The sequence below is a fragment of the Sipha flava genome, unplaced genomic scaffold, assembly GCF_003268045.1.
Source record: "Sipha flava isolate LNK unplaced genomic scaffold, YSA_version1 297_pilon_pilon, whole genome shotgun sequence".
In the NCBI taxonomy this organism is placed as follows: Eukaryota; Metazoa; Arthropoda; class Insecta; order Hemiptera; family Aphididae; genus Sipha; species Sipha flava.
This window is the reverse complement of record NW_020272969.1, coordinates 43864-65529: the sequence shown is the minus strand read 5'-3', so window position 1 is coordinate 65529 and position 21666 is coordinate 43864. Positions and strand designations below refer to the sequence as shown.

At 30.1% G+C, this 21666-nt stretch overlaps 1 protein-coding gene across 13 annotated transcripts in view; it reads left to right on the top strand.

The window, feature by feature from the left end:
• The window catches only part of LOC112685893 (protein sprint), an 82736-nt gene that overhangs the window by 34835 nt on the left and 26235 nt on the right, over positions 1 to 21666 (top strand). For 3 of the 13 annotated variants that reach the window (XM_025557922.1, XM_025557923.1, XM_025557919.1), the window contains exons 1-2: positions 18984 to 19204; positions 19884 to 20107. The exons of 8 other annotated variants lie outside the window; for them this stretch is intronic. In XM_025557922.1, the coding sequence (XP_025413707.1) occupies positions 19905 to 20107 (203 nt within the window). In that variant the 5' untranslated portion in view covers positions 18984 to 19204; positions 19884 to 19904. Of the gene's footprint in view, positions 1 to 18983; positions 19205 to 19832; positions 20108 to 21666 lie in introns of those variants that run through there. 2 more of the 13 variants (XM_025557920.1, XM_025557921.1) reach the window with 2 other exon arrangements.

The window sequence follows — 21666 nt, the reverse complement described above, 5'->3', positions numbered from 1 at the left end:
CGACAGGTTTGTAAACCCTGGCCGGTGGTGGTTGCGTATAGGAATTCGAGGTATGCAAAAGATACCGCGGTCGAAATTAAATCCAGACATCGTTGTTCATTCAGTGTTGGAACCAATGGAATCTCATAAAACGGTTGCTGCAGTGTTTGTAGATAGAAGTCGCACATGTGTTGTTATTGCTGTCCCGCGTTCTGGTTTTTGCGTAGAACAAAATATCACAGTGTACTATCATACATTTTAAGGGATTATTTTAGGATCTATAGAGCATTGAAATAAAAATAATAATAATAAAATCTCATCGTTAGGCTATTTATGTACATATAAGCACAATGAAAACAGACATCGTCACATATTTAGCATATATTTCAAGGACAATGATAAATTAATATTAAAAAGTAACCTTACATTAAACTATGGAAAATATAGACGATTTTTAAAATAAATCGTTGTTCATGATATGACATTTGAGTAATTATTCATTCCAAATTTTACAGCACATAATATGCACTTGACATATATAGACGTTAAATAATAGCAGATATATTGATCAACTTGCGCCATGATTTGGTATATCTTAATTTAAACGCATTTAGTAATTAGGTTTATGCATTTGGTGGACACGTTTAGAAAGGCCCTGCAGCGAGGTCGACTTAGCCGTATAGTTTCTCGTAGGTGAGTTAAGTGTCGTAGACGTTTACGAGTATTTGTCTCTGTCCCCTTTATGCATTTGTCCTCCTAGAGTTTGTTGACCAAACAAACATAGTCGTACGTTTGAATCAGAACTTCTGAGTTTTTTTTAGCACTTTCTACTATACACGAAAGCAAAAAATAAACGCGTGCAAAGATTTCAAATGAATTGTTGGTTGTTACAGGACAGTGGACAAGCACTACACAAGCAAACAATATTACTCACCAAACCTCACAGCATTATGTATGTAGACATAATATAATCTTGACAATGGAAGGGATAATGAAGTAGTGAAGTGAACGTGGCGACATCTAGTCTCACTTCTTTTAAATTTTTTTTTTCATATCAAGTGGCTTAGTCATTGTTATGTCGTAGACCTTATGCCGCGATATAGTAAAACCATCTGACAATAAACAGCGTTTCGACGGCTATCATCGCTGCTGCCGATCTTGATTATTATTTATGTATGCATTGTTGCTGTAACGTGTATATTTTAACGTGCCTGTATGCACTCAGGAAATTAGGTCGTTGGACTAGGTTGACAAAGCACGTTTTCCCGTGTTAACAATCTCCAAAATTGGCCATTGTTTATTTTCTCCAAATAATGAATATACAATGTTCGTGATAGTACTCGTTCCAATGCTGGTCAAATGTACTTTTGTTCGAGTGGTGTTATTGGTAGTTCCAACGGATCCGGTATAACACTATGCGTACATACATGAGATGTGAATCACTTTATCTCTAATCGAGGTCGGCTAGTTACGTAAACTTTTAATTTCTCACGGTAACGTATTCTTGGCGATTTGTTATTTAGTTGTTTATACGTTCGTATTATATTTGTGTAGTAAATATGTTTATTTTTCAACAACTACCGTTTTTGGAATTGATGACGCTAATTAGATTAAAAGATTTTATGAAGATATCACATGATAATTTGTTAACATACGTATATAACGCGGAGAATCATATTGTATAGTATGTTGTGTTATTTCAAAACTATATCATGTGTAATACTACCTACTCAACTGTTTTTTATTCTCATGTCTCATGTTAAACTCTGTTAATTCCACGATTTTGGCTGATAAACTGTGTGAACCGACATATACACATTATACGTATTGCAAGGTGTCAATTATATTTATAATATTTTTATCATTTATTCTAGATCGATGCTTAGTTAAGCAAAACAAGTTAAATGGTAAAGGTTTATGTGTTGTACACAGATCAGTTACGTAGAAGATAAAATAAGAATCCACCTGTTTTATTTGTGTTCTAAAAATCTTATGAAGAAATTTAGATTTGGATATGAATACCACAATGAAAGGTAGTTCTTGTAGCATTTCACAAAATAATAAAATAATGTTGAGTATTTCAAAAGACCCTGAACATAGTAGTTTTTTCTTTTTTTATTGATCATATAAAACATCGGCGGCAATCGGCCATTAGTTTTTTATATATACATTGTATTTTTACACTCAGTTTTTTGTTATTAATTTAAATTTATATAATCTTAAATTTGATTATATAAGTTAATTTGCTTAAAAATATAATATATTATATATTACATAGTAGTTTATTTTATTAATTAATCATTTCCACATAATTCAGTTATTATTTCAACCATTATTATCATCATTCTGTGTCTGATTATTTAATGAAACGTCCGATGATCAGTTGTATACTCAGTATTATGTTATATGCATAGTACCTACTTGACATTTTTTTTATATGTGTATTGTATTTAATTTTTTTAAACAATCCACATTCAATGTTAAATGCCACAGTGGTCATTTTTCTTTTCAATTTATTTATATACGTATTACACACACAAAAAATTATAATATTGTGTTTACTTAATACTATGCACATATTGTACTGTACACGAATTATCACACTGAACAATAGCGTTATCGAAAATAATAAATGACTACCGTTTCTAGTCCTTGAAAACAACGGAAGCAGGAGTAAGTCGATTTTGCTATCGTGTCGTCTTTGCGTCTTATGATGATGATCTCACCCGGCAGGATTAGACGTAATTGTATTTGTTTTTTTATTTTTTCTCGTCACAATGACAATCTCTCAATAACGTTCGTTGGTATTACGACTTAGTCATTTCAATAGAGTTCATATTTTCTTCTCTTTTTTTTTCTGTAACACGAGTTTGCATAATGTGTATTCTACTGTCTTATATTTTAATATTATGCATGCGATTCGTGAAGCGATTTTATAATAATCGAAACGCATTTCCCAGTAATAGTCATCATCCGACCGCCGCCGTCGAGTATGTAAATCAATGTTCCTCCAGACAGTCAGGCATGGCAAAACCAGTTGGTGTGGTTTTTTTGAAATTCGAAAGCAATGTATTACAACAACAAAAAATTAAAATGTTTAAACAATATGATAACATGGACTCATTGGTTATTATTAACTGTTATGTTATGATAAAATATATATCCTACGATTGTAAAAGATCTATTTAATTTTATATTATGTAGGTGTACCTGTATCACTTTTAAATACGATTATTGACTGTGGATTACTAAAATTAAGTAACAGTTGTACTTCATACCTGAAATTAGCTGTAGGCTTATTAATGACGTTAATTACTTTTTTTTTCAAAAAAATTCCACGTTGTTTAGTGTCATTGTTACGAAATATTTAAATATTTAAAACAAAATAGTTTGAATTTTGTGTAAAACAATTGCATTCATTTTATCAATATAAACTATTTATTTATATATTTATGAGTATTAACCATTTAATATCTATTATATTTTTATTATTTTATTATATATTATGTATTTTTTTTAAATTGGATTTTGCGTTAAATGTTTATCAAAAATATTAATATCAGCTGTACAGCTAATTACTTAAAATATAAAGCAAATAGATTTATCTTTTGTGAATTATTCACAAAGTATAAGTTCACGAAGTGTAATTATTTTTGTTATTTTTCTACGTATTAAACTTGAGTTATACAAAGTATAAATTAAAGTCAGTAAATTATCAGTGTTTGATATTTGAGTGATGCATTGGACAAAAATATGTATGCGTAGAAAACGTAAAATATTAATATATTTCATTGGCTCGTATAACTTCTATAGTGTTGAATTTTAAATCAAATCAATTACAGGTTTGATATTCATTAGATATTTTTTATATTTTCATGTTTTCAAACATAAATTTATAACTAATAAGATAGCGTTACACATTTAGTTTTATGTTGTATTTTTACACTCTACCATCACGCGGGTTGTCAGTGTTTTTTTCTTTCCTTATTTGTTGATCCCCTTAGAGACCATCTGTAACCGAGATGGGCCCGTGCTCGGAGTACTCAAATATTCAGGCGATTTTTTCCCCGTTTAAAAGCAATCACTAGCAACCGGCAGGTCAACCGAACCAGACTTGAATACCTAAACAGACGCATCAACATGTGCCCAGGGGGAATAAATGGTATTGGATGTGTTATTCGTGCACCCTGTGTAAACGGCGAATGATTTAAAATGTCACTGTGCCGATTGCTTCTTTCAATGTGTCTGCTACACCTTTTTTCATCGGTTTTTTTTTTTTATTTATTATCAATTTTTTTTTCCTCGCCATGTTGAATATTTCGTCAAGCAAAAGTCTAAGATTAAAAGGTTAGGTAAACCTATATAGAAAACTGTAGGCTGAAAGCCATGTGATTGAAATGGGTTTCTAAGAAGGAATTTAATATTCAAATTGTTAATATAAGAAAATAATAACTATAACTTCAGTTTCCTATTGGATCTATAACACACTTTTTTATGTATTTATATATATATATATATATATATATATATATATATTATACTTTATTGACTAAAATAATGAACGTTTCGTTACGCGTTTATTAAATAACATAATGATATGTCTTAAAGTTTGGTGTATTTTAAAAAAAAAATATGATTGTACCTATTTATATTTTATTGTTTGTTGATATCTTATTAGTAATGTGCGTATTAGTAAAATGTGATATTTCATGTCTTTTGTGTTCGTCCTACATAAACCAGTGATGCAAAATAGTTACTAAATTTGTAATTTGAACTTGTATACCCCAGAAAGAAGATTGTATACAGCAGCGTTTCCTAAACTTTTTTTCTGCCAGACCCTTTAGAGATAATAAAAATAATCGCGAACCCCTTATTACAAATAAAAATTAAAAAACAATAATTAATAATAATACTTAGTATATTTTAAATTTTCGTTCGTGGACTTCCTCCGGTATACATGCGGACCACAGTTTGGAAAACACTGGTATCATAAATTATGAAAAACCAAAAATAAATTTTAATCTAAATTTTATTTGCCACAATTTGTGGAATAATTGAAAAATTAAATTTTCTCGACTTTGGTAATATTTCATGAGATCGAAGAGAACGATGATATACAATACATGAATATAAATCCATTTTTGCTGAGCAAATAGTAACTTGAATGATTTATGTATATGATTGTATACCCTACGTTGTTGGTTAGTGATTTTTATACTAAGGCTCAACATTTTTTATTTTACCACCGTCGTTATTATTTATTGTCGTCGATGACCAAGTTATAATATTTATTATAATTATATTTCGTTAGTAGTCGTAGTCAAAAGTGAAATTGCTGGTATTTATTTCTTTAGGTCCGCCCAGTGGTGTATTTATTTTTATTCATAGTTTAATTAGATTATTGAATATTTTACTTCTAAAATTGTAATTTTGCAATATATGTATATAAATTATGTCAGTATAATATTTATAGTAGTTTAATGTGTTTAATAAATCAATCATCGTCATAAATACATAAACGTACCTATGCAACTTTGGTCGTAGTACAATAACATTTCGTGAACGACTGAGTTGTATGTTAACGGACAACTGAACTTTCCAAATCTAATCAAAGTCAGTTCATTTTTAATTATACACAATCCGTTGATCTTTAGCCATCGTTCATGTATGTCGAATGTGTATACCGTATACAATGCGCAAACTGAATTTAGTAGCATATATTTTATGTGTGGTCGAGAGTCTTAGTGCTTTTCAGTGTTAGCAAAAGTTTGTTTCAACCACTATTTTGGCGTGACGCCCCGTGGCTCCAATGCCAGATAACATCTTCGAGCGTGTTCAGTAATCTCGAAAACTCTAACCTATTAAACTAAGAAAACGAAGTCGATGGTTATAAATTATAAACTAAAATATTTATTAATTTTCATTATTATTATTATAACTATCCTGCTCAGTATTTTATTATCTTATTTTATTCTATGATTAAATTCATTTTGAACTGTAATATAAATAATTATATGTAAGTACATTGTGTTTTTTAACGTATAAACACAGAAGCAAAGTGCCCTAGAAGGTTCGATATTATTACAAATCTGTTTTAAATTACATGAAAATATTAGTTTTCTTGAACTTGAATTTGAAATCATTTATCAGTTAACTAATTGATAAAATAACAATATAAGCTTTATAACTTAACACTATATACTTTGAAACATAAAAATGTGATTCTCAAATGAAATTTACATTAGATTATTGTAATACTGTTGAAAATAAATATTTCATTTTTATTGAAATATATTTTGTGGTTTCTATTTTAAGAAAACAGTTCAAAAAGAAAAGAAAAATATTTTTACCTATACATAATTCATTTGATTTTGATGTGAATGTATTCAAAGAAGTACCAAATACGTATAATTTAAATGATCTTTCAAGCGTTTAACCTGACTACAATTCTATCTGGTAGTTTTCTGGGAGTTTTTTCTATAAATGGTTTCATGTTTTATTATTATTGCGTTGGGATTTCGTTATAATGTGCTGAAAACATGTATTTGACGTATTTTTAAAAAACATCTGTAGTTGTTTCTTATCTACTACTATTGAATTTTTGAATGGCCTTAAATGGTTTGTCCATAAATTTGTAGAGTTTTATTTGCTTTAGGCCATATTTTTGTGGCGTTTGTAATAAAACATTTTACTTTCAAAACGAAGTCTTATGAGAATTATTCTTTTAATTTTATATCGTTTCCAAAAAACTATTAATATTTCTTACATGTTTGGTAATGCATTATTTAGTAAATCCTTTATAAACTTACTTATAAGTTAAGAACTTTTAGTTGAATAAATTTAAGTAAAAAATAACATAATGAAATAATAAATATAATTTTTTAATACTAAAATTATTAGCATTTTTGTCTTAAAGCATCATCGAATATTTCTGAAAAATTATTTTTTGAATACGTATATAAGAACATTTTCGAATCAAAACCATTATTGTAGAAATGTATTAGTAGATAAAACACGTAAATTTGTTTTTCTTTTAATTTTTTTTCAGTTATTTGTTTTACTTCTACCTTTAATACCTTACATCCAACAGAAGCATAATTTATATTATAATATTGCTGTCACTAATTATTATTCATTTTCACAATAATTTTTACTATTATATACTTATACTTTATGCCGTTGAAATGAAGTTAATTTGAAACAAAAATGCATAGTAATAATGCTATATGGAAATGGAAAACAATGTACCGGTTCCGTTTCACCATTTCCTATCGTTGTACTCTGTGTAGTTTCGGAAAACTCGTCAGCTACAAAGAATTTGCCCTTGGGAAAATAGACAAACAATGTAATTCAAGCGGAATGTCAAGTGTTTTTTTCTTTTTACAGTGTCGAACTGTCAATAGTTATTTACCGATAATAATCGACTTCTGTCAAATAAAAAAAAAAAAATTGTATCCAAATCTTGCCATTTTTAAAATTCAGTTATTTATTTATTTGATGTAAGTGAGTTATCAAATATAAAGTATCAAATATAGCTCATTCCCGGATAGAAAAATGCAATAATATCTAATAATCGTCCTGTTGTTTTTGAGTCAAAAAAATCTATGCTTAAAATTGATATGTAAACGCCGTGCTATTAAATTTTTTTTAACGATAGGTCTTCGGAGTTATTATAACAAAGACAAATGTACTTATAATTTTGTAATTTCACGGTATATGATTTCTGTTAAAGCCACCCACAATAATGACTGTGCATGAAGATAACATCTTACTAAAACGCAAGTATGAGTTGACAATGGTCTGTATTATTTTTCTGCCGTGCTAATTCCTACTGCCGAACTAGTGTTGCGTTTTGCCTCTTTTTACCGTTAATTTAAAAAAAGACACTCCCAATTTTCTCCGAATTTTATGTTTTCATTATTATTTATTACCATAACCTTTTACTAATATTTTATATTTCCAAGAAAAAATTCCCTTTTGTAGGTTCTATTAACATAAAAAAAAATGTTTTCCTACATACTATAACCCATATTAACATGTAACATATACAATACATCGGTTTAACGATGCTTATGAAAATTTCATGCACACAAAATCTTATTGAGTTATTACAATATGTCTGTATTTTTTTATTTTCATTTATTAATTGTATTTACATTTGAATACATTTATTTCTAATTGGGATAGATAGTAGTAAATCCTGTGTGAGGTTATATTCAATTTTTCATTTCACAAAAAACTAATAATGAGAAAAAAAATAATTGCTCAATATAGGTATGTATGAGTATGGTTTTGTTTCGTAAATTAGCCTGTACGGCATATTGCTCATGGTTGTTTAAATAGTTTTCAAAAATAAAAATTATTAAATATTTTACCTGTGTATTTTACAGATTTTTTTTTAACAATTGGTGAAACTATATTGTAATCGAAGTATATAGCAAACGGTAGAAACGGGTTTTCATATTTATTAACAAAAACAAAAAAAATAAATAATATATTCATGATCGAATAATATGTATGTGAACATTAAATTGAATTCCGCTCACATTATCTGTTTAAAAATGTCACATCGAATTCCTGTTCTAAATTTCTTTTGCAATATTTATCAACCATTTATGGTATATTCGCTTCGGTACAGTTCAGATTTGAATGTGAAAAAAAAACGATACCCCAACATAATATGCTATGCAGGTTTAGCGCAAACCTTTCGGGCCGTTAAACGAGCGCGCACGTACGTATACGGGTGTCACGGTTAATGATTTATGTATTTGATAAATCATTAGCAGCCGGCACCGGAAATTCGATTTCGTATTGGAAATCTAAAACCGCGGACGGGGCGCTAGGGCTTAAAGGGGTTGTCCGATCACGCGCTGCCGATTTCAATTTAACCGGACGCACGCACACGTGCGTGGTGCATACCCATATGAGCATTCCCGGTCGCCGATGTTAGATAGTGACATACTACGCACGAGGTGCAAATAAGTTCTGATGGTTTTCAACAATGGCCGCGCAAATATTGTGTACATACGCAATGCGGCGGCTGTGATAAATCTCTGATTTTCAATCATATTTCAGTGTTAAGGCGTAATACAACGCGGCAGGGGTCAGAATAACATCGCACTACAATGGGGTTGTTAATGTTTCTTAATCTCATTACGGCGACACATGGCTGCTACGCTATGCGCGTACAATCGCGTCTCCACCGCAGTTCGGCTGTCGTTCGGAACGTCCGGAATAAATGTATTTCAATTCCGTTGCAATCATAACATTCACCGGATTTCTAAGTCGCAGAGAATTATATTTGATTTCATTTCGATTCTTTCTATTTCACCGCGTTTCTCAACTGATATCTGCAGCGTTTTTTTGTGTAACATCATTCGGCTTTTTTACGCAACGAACGTGTAATATATGTCGCGTTATGGTCTCACACACACCTAACCTTATACCTCTGATCCCTTTGTCCGTCCGATTTTCGTGCATTAAATTATTGCTCTTGTTGACAACAATACATTCGCTCGCATTGCACTCGTTGAACCGAACGAAAATAAACGCGTGAAAATCACCTTTACCCAGCTATCCATATACTTTGACGTTGCTCTTAACTGTCGGCAATATAATCGAAAATTCTCCTCTCTTCCTTATCTTTACTGCTTAACTTCCCCTGCGACGTGACGTTCAAAGTCATATATAATACCACTAGTCGGGCGTTAAATCTCTGATATTTATCGAATATGCATTTTATTTCAATCGTATATGTCAAAAGACTTTACTTGCAATCGATAGTTAATGCTCAGGGAATTTTCATCTCAGTATATGCATATAATTATATTGCATTGCTCTCAAAGTAATTCCATTTCAATAATACTCATTATTTATTATCATTTAACTATATTTGAAAACCAGACTATGATTTTCTCATGTCATTATTTGCAATAAATGTATTAATTTTCTATATTGTATGAAATTTTTAAGAAATTAATTCTAGAAATAGCTAGTAAAATATATTTCAAATTAAGAAACAATTCTTATTCTATAATCATTATAGTTATATATTTTTCACCAATAAAAAATTATATGTAAAAGTTAATCTGCATTTAAATAAGTATATTAAAAATCTTGCTCAACATTTTTGCGCTGTAGTTACGGTTTAATAAGTTTTATTTATTTTCTTGTTTTTTCCTTGATTTAAAATTATTTTTTTACGTAAAATAGTTTATAGCAATATTTTTATTTATCATTCAATATTTATATTTCTTTAATTATTTGGTAAAATAAAAATTAAGTTAATTATATCAGGATTATTTTAGTTAATATTGTAATATACATACGTCGGCCCTAGATTTTTATACTACAAGTTATTTCATTGTTAAAATCATTTATTTAGCATATTTAAGTAATTATAATTAATCTGAAGAAAAACGTTGTTTTTAAAGAAAAGCTTATATTAAATATTTATTGGTCCCTGTGGAGATCTTTAAAAGTAATTTATTACCTTTGAAATTATGGATCTAGAATTTTCGTATTTAAAATAAAACCTCATTAGAATACAAATATTTATAAATTTTAACATATTTCGTTATAACAAGGTTTGAAATAATTCAAAAGTAATGTTTAAAAATGTGTAGGTTCTTTAATTAGGTATTTTCATCAACTTTAATTTATTTAGTTAAAATATTATTTTCTACGAAAGAAAGTTTATTGAAATAAAAATATTTTGTCAAATCAATTGAAATTAAAATAAAATTCGGAATATTGGTTCCTCTAATACTCCCAATGTGTAATAAGAAAAGATTTAAAATATATTTGCGTTTAAGTGGATTGATTAGAAATAATAATTTATCGCTCATACGTATTGTGCTACACGGCAGCTCACGGGTTTCTAGCTATCAATATACGAATATTACTCGTCCTTTTTGTCCGTCATTATATATTTGATACCGGCGTGTTGCTATGAATTTATCGAGAAATTTATCCTGTGCATCGCTCATACACTACATATTACACTCTGCATAGTGTAATACAGGGGCATCTCCATGGGGGTTCTATGAGCCACGGCCCCCTCCCTAAGCCCGTACTGTATTTATAAAAAAAATTTATAGTTAACAAAAAATGCATATTATAATATGGACTATCATACGACACACAGAAGTATGTAGATAGAGCCATATAGGTATGACTGTTGAAAGGAGTATCTCTACACTTTGGAGACTAAAAACCTAGCTTCGTTCAAGGATGACTGAAAATAGACTATCAGCATTATGTATAATTAATGTAAACCATAGAGTAGATCAAATGGATCATATTATTGATATTTTTACAAATTTTAAAAATAGGTGACTTGAATTTATGCTGTAAAAATGATTGTAAAATTATAACTTGGCCGCCTCTTAACCAAGACTCTGGAGCCGCTCCCGGTGTAATATATATGTATATCTGGTATGCATGTATACCAAATACTTGTACCATATTAGCAACTATGTTTTTACCCTGTGGTTTGAGAGAAACATGTTTTTCACCAAGAATACCTTTAATTCCGTCTGACTACCACTTTTAGTCCAAACGGCTACAGTTTCCCGTAAAGGTCTGGTTATCCATGACAATTAACAAAGGCAGTTTTTGAAAGTGGCAGTAGTGGATTTAAGGAATTACTGTTTCTCCCATGGCCTGTTACGTTGCATGTTCATGTATAAACTTTCTTAACTGTCTAGTAATTTTGCTGCCTGAAAGAAGAATCAAAAATATTCTATATAAGGAGGTATAATAAAAAATAAAAAATAAAAAAAAAACATAAAAGACTGATTAAGCATAAAAATTGTTTTGTACTCAACTATGTTATTCATAACATTCTAAAATAATATTGTAAATATAAAAAAACAAAAAATACATACAGTGAAACCAGGTAATTCAGCTATTCCTGTATATATATATAAATGAAATTAAAATACCATTCACTCAAAGACTAATTGCTAAACCTCATATATGATAAAACGCTTCAATTTGAAATTTGTGCTGTTGATTCCTCTAAAACTCTAGATTTACTATATGAATTGATTTTATTGGTTTTAAAAAATGTTAAATGTGTTGAGCCAATTAAATTTACATTTTAATAGAATTTTAATCGTGTATTGTTCATGAAGTTTTATCACTGGATGGATTCTTCAATTAAAACTATAATTCGACCATTATTCTCACATACATTATGCTTATTGTAAAAATATATATTTATAGATTGTATAAATAAATTTATAAATAATATATCTATGTATACATATATTTATTATATTGTTCGGTACGGTGAATTTATAACTAAAAGCCTTTATAACTTACCCTAGCTAAGAACTTTGAAAGCTGGGTATTTCAGCTAGTTATTTTATATAAAAGTATTTATATAATTCAAAATGTATTACATAAATAATTATTAAGCACTGATTTCCAAAAAGTTTTTTATTCCTTTTCTACAAATTATTGTCAGAAAAATGTATTAAATTTTTTTTTTTTGCTACTTAAAATCATGATTCTTTTAATGTCGGAAATAATTTAAATTTCTAGTTTTGATTGTAATAATAAACCAACAGAGTTGGTGACAAAAGTTTAATATTACTATTTCTTGGAAATTAACGAGGTTCTAATGTTTGCGAACATTATTAAAACAGAATCTTTCGCAAAAGGCTTGAAGATTTAAGACAATGATGCATTTCTTACAGTAGACAGAAGGGGTTTATCGTGGGGATCACGTGAGTCCACTTAAGTCCTTTTTTTTAATCGTCCGCTCTTCCTTGTAATATTCAGCGGCTCCCCTGAGATCAGCTGTGTAAATGGTCCTTAATTTAATTCTGTGTGAAATATTTCATTTTTGCCGTATTGTTGATACAAACAAAAACTTCAGCCCCTTGTATCCATAGCAGCAGAGACAATAACAAATTTGACCTGCCCTTTTGCGGGAGTATTTTTGTATGTGTACGCATGTGGTGTTACATGTAAAAATAATGAAATATTATTTCATGCAAAACCTATTATTCATTTTTTTTTTTAACTTAAATGTTCAATTTCAACGCTGTAAATATTAAAAATACCAGCGTTTCATTATAAACTATCGATATATATATATTTTCCAATTTCTTTCTGTATTTTTATTTTGTTATTGACACCATTTTTTTAAAATTATTTTTAATTAAAAAAATAACTACCGAGTTGTATTATTTTATGTGGGTTTTTGAAGTTCAAACATATAAATAAATACAGCTAAGTTAATCTTAACTAAGTTCTATGAGTTATTGATATTATTCACTATAAAAACACTTTTATATGGATTTCTCGTAAATATTGTATTACACATGGGAATTCATAAGAATTATTTTGAAGTCAAAAGAACTATTGGCCTTCGGCCAAGTCTCAAACCACTCCATGATTACTAGTGTGCTTGTATCGCATCAGTCATTTTTAACTTTTTTCGTATTTTTTTTTCGACAAATCGCTTTAGAAAACGGATATTATTCTTTCAGTAAAGGTATAGTATTTTTTATTTTTTATTTTTAATGACACCAAAACACAAATCTGGTAAATCATTTCTAAACATTTTTCTATCATACCTAAAGAAAAAGAAAATAAATGTGTCTTCGATTGATTTGTTTTTTTTTTCTTACATACTTTTTCTTCCATTATGGAACAAATATTTTTTCCTTGCTTTAACGTATTTTGACTGCAAATTGAATTTGTCAGAACAATAATACGTGGGTTGGCAAAATTGTTGTACATCCAATCATTTCCCTAGTGACCAGCACACAATTAAAGCATTCCCAAATGATTATTTAACAGTTCGCTTCCATAAAAATATCGATTGTGGTTGGCTAACCGCTCCTAAGATTTTTATCTAAAATAATAATTTTCCACGTGGAAAGTTGTTTACAAGTTTTATTTTTATGTTCGTTTCTTTGCTATTACATATTAGACATCATCCCTAATTCCCATACTTCCACCCCAATTTTGCTTTGTTCGGAATATTGTCTGCTTTTGTTAAGTTTCCATGTTTGCGCCTTATTTATATGTACCGAGTATATCGATACGGTTGCGGTAAAACTTTGTAAACTCCTAACTTATCACTAACATATATAGTTTTTATATGTCTTTTTTGTCTCGTTTTCCGGCTTATAAAAATTATTTGGGTGAACATTTTCAATAATAAATCTCCAAAGAATAGTAAAAGGTAGACCTTTATGTATCACGATTTATGATTACCGTGAATGTTTTTATTGTATCAGCGTTTATTAAATCGTTAAACCGTTGTACGAATGAAATATTTCGGACGTGTAATGAAAAATCAATTCAAATATTAATTTCGTCTTTATTGTTCACAAACTATGAGAGTTTTACAATTTATAATCAATGCCAATAAAATAAATTTGCTCTCCGAATCTGGAAATAAACTAAAGTACTGATATAATAGGGACATTATTAAATATCATAGTACAATCGTGTATGCACTTGTACTATGATTTTGATTTAAAAAATTGTCAGCAATACTTAATTTATTATAGTTTCTATTTGTCGAACATGTATTATTGTGGTTACATATTGTATTATTCTAACATTTTTGTTTTTGTAATGTTTGTAATTTTCGAAACTAGCATTAGTTTATATTTTTATTAATAGTGTTTCATAAATTTGAATTAAAGTTTATCAATCTAAAAAAAACATTTTAATTTTAGTTTTTATTATTTTGCATTGTCAATGAAAAACAAAAACAATAATAGCATATGCAATGATAATGGAAATTAACTGCGCAAAACATTTAAAAAATACACGTAGGCTGGTATTATAGGCGATTATTTTATGTTTTTAAATTAAAAACAAACAATGGTATTATAGTGTTATGTAATTTACAACAAACTGTACTACGGTATTAATCCACGATAATTTACCACGTGTGTACGGTCAAATAGATATGATTTTGAACAAAACAGTTTTAAGCCAGTGGACATGGTTGGCGGATTAAAAGCTCCGGCAGAGCCGCCGGATCACTGCGGCGCACGCAATGTTGTTGAAAGGTTTCTGGGGCGGGCGGAAAAAAAATTAATGACTCCTGTTTCACACAGCGTATGGACTGTTGGTAGAGATTATTTACCGTAGACAGAGGGACGTATGAAGCTTAATCCGACAAACAAAAGGCTTTCAGACGTCTGTAGTGGAGACACGCGTTATTGTTTGCAAGAGAATCAGTCCCGATAGCGAATAATCGTAAAATGGTTCCGCGTAATGAATTATTACTGGTCGAAAAGACGGTATGCGATTTTGAGATAAAACGGCGTATTGCTAATTTGTACTTAGTCTTTGACAAAGTTCAGCTTTGATGATATTCAAAATGGCGTGTTTAAGCCTTGCTGTAGGACTATTAAATTCATTTTGGTTTTGTGTCCGTTTTCCAGTATTGTTTATAAGACCATAGAGAAATATTTTTTCTTTTTTTTCGAAAGCGTTAAAAGCATTTTGTTCTTGGATTTTACATCACGTAATGTTGTTTTTGGCGTGGAAGTCAAGGGTCGCAATGAATTCACTGAGAACAAATATTGGTGGAGGGATTGTTATTTTAATATTCCTTTGTTCGATTAATGCCACTCGAATTTAATTGCGTTTGTCTAAAAATACAACATTCCACTGTGTATTGATGTTTTTTCTTCCGATATCCGTTTATGAGAGAAGATATTGTTTTACTTCTTATTAAAATGAAAATTGTATTTATGCGGTAATATGAAGTATGTTAAATCAGTATACGAATTGTAAGTCTAATTCTAGCATGGCGATAAAATGAAACTTTTGTATTATTTTGTAATAACATCGAATGAGATCAAATACATGTATTTTACTCGATTTTATGTATTATATTCAATGGTTTAACTTTCAGTACCTACACGTTATAGATGTCGAAAGATTAAGAATGAAGTATGTGAAATTATGAATAAACGTGTTAATAGCTCGATGGTTCTAGGATCATGCAGTTTGGGTATAGTATAATGTCGCGGGTTACATTACTTTTATCTGATGATAATCTACTTGTACGTGATGCCTATGGAGAGAATACACGAGTATATACTCTCCCCCAAGTCATCATCCGGAAATGTTTATCAATGGCTGTCTGCGTGACCACGGTCGATTTAGATTGTATGATAAAGACATGGTGTCATCGTCGCACCCCATCGCCACCTCGACGTTCACCGCATAGAAACGCGTACCGGAGTCCTGAAGTTGTAGCAGGACCCTCTCGAAACCAACGGTTGAACATCGTCGATATAATAGTGTAGTTTCCGCGTGTAAATCAATTGATGTGTATTGCGTCCATACAGTAGTCGTATACCCTCATTATTGTTTCTCGCGCGATGTTTGGCCAATTGTTGTTGCATTCCCGTCGGCATATATTATAGGGCAACGACGATGACTGCAGTCCGTTCTATGCCGTGCGTGCACGTTTCGTCCGAACGTTCTGCTGCAATAGCTACATCATACTGATTAAAATTGGCGTATACGTGCCATACAAAAGCATCGCTGTTTAAACGAACAACACTAACGACAATGCATATTATACTCGTAATATCCGTACGTAGTATTAATATAGTAGAAACTATGTTTGTACTGGAACAAGTGTATCAATCGTGTTTCACGAAATCTACGCGTAGAAAACATTTTATGTTATTGGTATGATGCCAAGTCGTCATTGGTCATTATATTATTATCAAATTAATACGTGACACATAACGATAATTTCGAATATATCTCCGGAGTGTGTATGTATGTGTGTGTGTGTGTGACGTTGTCCCCTATGCAGTGTGTATCCAATTGTGGTTAATTAAACGACCGTTGGAGAGGACTTAATCTCCGAAAGCCCCTCCAAAAAGACGTTTGAATCCGATGACGATGGTTTTTACTGTCTAAGTGCATTTTTATGTATTTCACCTTTTTACTGTTAGTCAGATCAAGTTTTTAAGTCTATAAAACTTGTTCAAAAATACAACGTACATCAGCTTAGGATTTCGTCCAAAGTATTTTTCTTCTTTTTATATTACATTTTTTCATTTGAAAATTTTATATTTTTTAAATGATTTAATGAACGTTTTGGTAAGTGTTGAATTGGTTTTCAAATAAAGATATATTCCTGGTTTCATTCAGAATTTAATAGAAACAGTAAAAATATACTTTAATGACCCAACTTTTTAATAATTATTAATTTTTTAATTAATATATATTTATTTTTTGCTTTCATGAAATATAAAAATGTGTTTTCGTGTATTGATTAAAAAATGCACCTATATTTCATAATTTTATAATTTATAAATAATGAGATTTTTCATAATTATAATATCCACAATCTTTACTGTAAATTATATTATAAATTAAATATTCATATTTATTTCATTATATACCCCTATAAAATAATTTTATTATATATATAATATATTATTTATTAATATTAAAAATATTTGTTTTCATTTTTGTACTTTTCTTTTGAAAGCATTACGGTTTTTTAAACTGATTTTGTATTGTGAAAAATAGTAACTATCCGATGAAACTGAAGTCCAAGGTACGTTGTTGATTCGTTTCCTTGTGTCCGACTGATTTGTTCTATTTGCACGATTTCGTTAAATCCCACGTGGGACGTGTCTTCCCTAGTATTTCTTTCCGATCTTTTCTGCAATAAAAGTCAAACTTCAATTGACCCTTTGAAATCATCGGAAAACCCCTACGATTAGATAAAATTCGAATCAAGGGATTTGTTAATGAACCTTCTCTTACACTTGAAATATGACTTTTAGCCCCCTTCATGACTAAAATAGTTATAGCTTTAATATTATCAAGGTCTTGTTCAATTGAACAAAAACAAAAATAAAAATTATGACGTTTCGATTTAAAACCGTGCGTTTTAAATATTTAACCAGAGACCACAGTAAAATCTTTTTTTCCTGTGGAATTCACCGTTTTATAAATATTTTTACTAACATAATATCGATTAAACGAAATTAATCGACTATGTTATCAACATTCAAAATTGATGATTTATGATGATTGATTATTTTCGACATAGGTACCCATAATGATGGTCTAGTATCTTAATTTGTTGAAAGTATGCATTTGCGTACTAAATTATATAATAATATATATTAAATTATATATGTGTATATATAATAATATACACGTTGATATGCGAACTGTAGTTCATTATTTGAGGTAATAATTTTTTGTGCGTAATGACTCAACTGGTATTGCACGGAGATCATATTATTGTAAAATTGAATGTGATCATACTTCAAATACAACATACAATTGAGATTTTATTAGACTGTACTGAATTTTAATGTTGGGCAAAAATGAATCAATTACTTTACGCGTACGCTACGAATTTTGCTATGCGCTAATTCATGTTTAATAATTCAAAAACATATACTGATAAAACAAGGTACGTGTATTGGTTCGTAGAATATAATTATAAAGTAATGTACGCGAGCGAGTTGTTGATTTTCATTTTTTATCGTCGAACCAACAAAGTAATCGAAAACGCAGTCGTTCGGGTGATAAAAAGACGATTAACTAATTCGTTTACATATACAGGTATATATGTACAATACATATACAATACATTACAATGTCATATACAATCGTACGTATTCCTTATTGCACGGTTAAATAACTCCATCGACCACTAGGAGAACACATGCAGTGCGTGTTTATGTGTTATTAAAATGCAGGTATACTTTTACGCTTTATGTTCTCGTTGTTGGTACGATAGCGCAGTTCTGAAAACAAAAAAATAATGCAAAAAGGTCAGGCAAAATGCACAAACTATTATCATCTCCGTCGCGAAACGATTGATTCGCGGTGCACTTTGGAGCGAAGGAGAGAGAAAAAAAAGGGTTGATGGTCGGGAGCAGTGGCGGCGCTGCTGCCTGGCCTCGCCGATTTTTCTCTCGCGCTACGCGCCGCTGCCGCAGCCGCCGCCGTCGGTGTCCGTCCGTTCGACGCGCGTCAGTCGCACTTATACGCTACCGGTCGTCGGTTGCGCGTGCGTTTACTCGTGTTTTCCACGTCCTCTCGCGGTCCCTCATCGTCATCGTCATCTGCGGACAAGTGATTGAGTGAGTGAGTGAGTGGTGTGTGTGTGTGTGTGTGTGTGTGTCTGTGTGTGTGTGTGTATGTGTGTGTGCTGTGGCAAGATCGGATTTCATAGTCTAGTGTATTTATGGTAAACCAAATTATTATTTTTTTTTTCATGCTCACGGTCGTGTACTCGAGAGTTTCCGAAGTATAGATCCTTTATGGAGAAATCTCCACTCGTTATAATGCATTTTTTACCACCGTGTTCTGCACATTGACCGGTTTCAGTTGTTTTCCGCTCGAAAGATCGTTAAATTTCAATTGTTATTGTTATTATTATTATTACTGTTAATTTCTTCTCAGTCAATCGTTTCCAAAAAAAGTCATATGTGTCGTTGTCGTCGACATAGGCCATAAACCGAACCCACACACGCAGGATATATACACGCTCACGTATATACGCGTGTGTTCATACGTAACCGCTCGCTATCGGCAACTACTCGATTTAGCATTCCTTGACCCTAATGTGGTATTTTTGCCATTCGCCTCGTGTGTCACGTCTTTCGGAATTATTTGCCCGTGTCATTTTTCCACGCAGGATCCATGGTTCATCGAATTCGACGGCAAGAAAACATCTTGTAGAAAAAAATCATCTAATATAATAATGAAACAATCAATTTGTTCTGTGCCGGTCAATGTTTTTGTTCCTGCTTTGGTTTTTTTGTTATTGTTATCGTCATAATTGTTATCCTCTTTTCTTGCCCCGATCATTTCAGAGACTCTTGATCATCAATCCGTTTTTTTTTTCAAATACCGCGGTTTTCCAGCTCGCTCAATAGATCGCTGACATGCCGTCGCCCAGCATCGAACACCTGTGCAACGGCGCGTCCACGTTTCTATCTCCGACGTCTGATCGTGGTCTGTTGACGTCTTTGAATCACAGTTTGAGTTTCGTAAAACTCAACCGCCGGTCTGTATCGCCAACGTCGCTTAAGCCGTTAAATTGCAGCCGTCGATATGCAGAGATCGGAAAGAAAAGATTGTTTTTTAGGTGAGGACAAAACTATTGCAATTTTATACAATTACATACTTTTAGCCTCTTAAAAACAAAAACAAAAATAAAAATAAAATTAACTTATAAATATTTATTTAAACGTTGTTATTAAATTTGTAATGTGAACACTGAGTTTTTTAATGTCTCTTTGAGAAATATGTGGTAACTAAAACCAAGAATTGTTAAATAACACATTTATTATTCTAATGTAATGATTATATTACTGTTATATAATACGCGTAACATAAAAGTACCAAGCGTTTGATAATATACTACTTTGAAGAGAGACAATTAAAATTATTATGGTGTATGACAAAATATTTATAAAAACCTAAAATATCGTTCAAACTTAAGAAAATTCTTTAAAACTATCCCCATAAATAATTGTGAAATGTATTTATAGTTAGTAGTTTTTATCACACATAATAGATTTAATATATATTGTGGTTTTATACTTATTATAGTTGTGTCCATTTGTGTTGATAGTGTGTATGACATATTTGTTATGTTATTTATTATATTTTCGAACGAAGGGATAATATATATTTCTTAAATTAATTTTTTTCTTTTTGGTTTGTTTCTATAACGTATGAAATTTAAAAAAGTTTAATGTATTTTCCAAAATATTTTCCTTTTAAATTGGTTTTATAAATTACTTACAGTTATCCCTTTTAATCCCATCTTTCATACATTTTTCTTATTATGAAATTTTCGAAACTCGTAATCTTTAGAATACTTATCGTCTTCACGAAACTCGATATAAATTTAATAAAATTAAGAGTGTAACGTTTTTTATATTTTTTCTGAAACTAGAAAGTTTATTATAAAATTATGCTTGATATATTTATATGAAAAAGTTTTTCATTGTATAGAACATTTTAGGATTTTTTATTGAACTTTAATGAGTGTTCAACTAATTTTTTGTTATAAATAATGGAAATAATAATGATTATTGAATGGAAATTAATTGGTCATAATTTGGTGTTCATAATAAAAATATAGATTTTTTTATTTATATTTATTTTCAATCGCCTACGTATAACCTTCGATTTGAATGATTTGACGATAACAGCTATATGGTAAATGTTTAAGTTGGTGGGTAATTTTTATAATAACAACTTTTTATTCATTATAATTTGATTATTATTTCAAAATAATTATCCAAGTACTATTAATAAACTATATTTTACTTTTAATTTTCAAGACTGACAAGCTTATAGAATTAATAATACACACCATATACATTGGTGTTTCTATTAATGGATTTTAAACTTTCGCATGATTGGATTTAAAGACTAAATGGACATACTGTTGCCCTTATCAACATATATTCAATGATTTTTTGTCGAGCACTCTCTTCGTTGTTCACTCAAAAGTTTCCGTTCGTTTCGGTCGATTAATCCGATTACCGGATTCTCTGTCCTTTCATTTTTACACCAACATACATAAAAAAATATTTTCCTCATTCTTTAAAGGAAAACTAAAGTTTTTTTCTTATTCTCATTTTTTGATGAATACAAGAATTTTAGTCTTTATTATATAGTGTGGATTTAAAA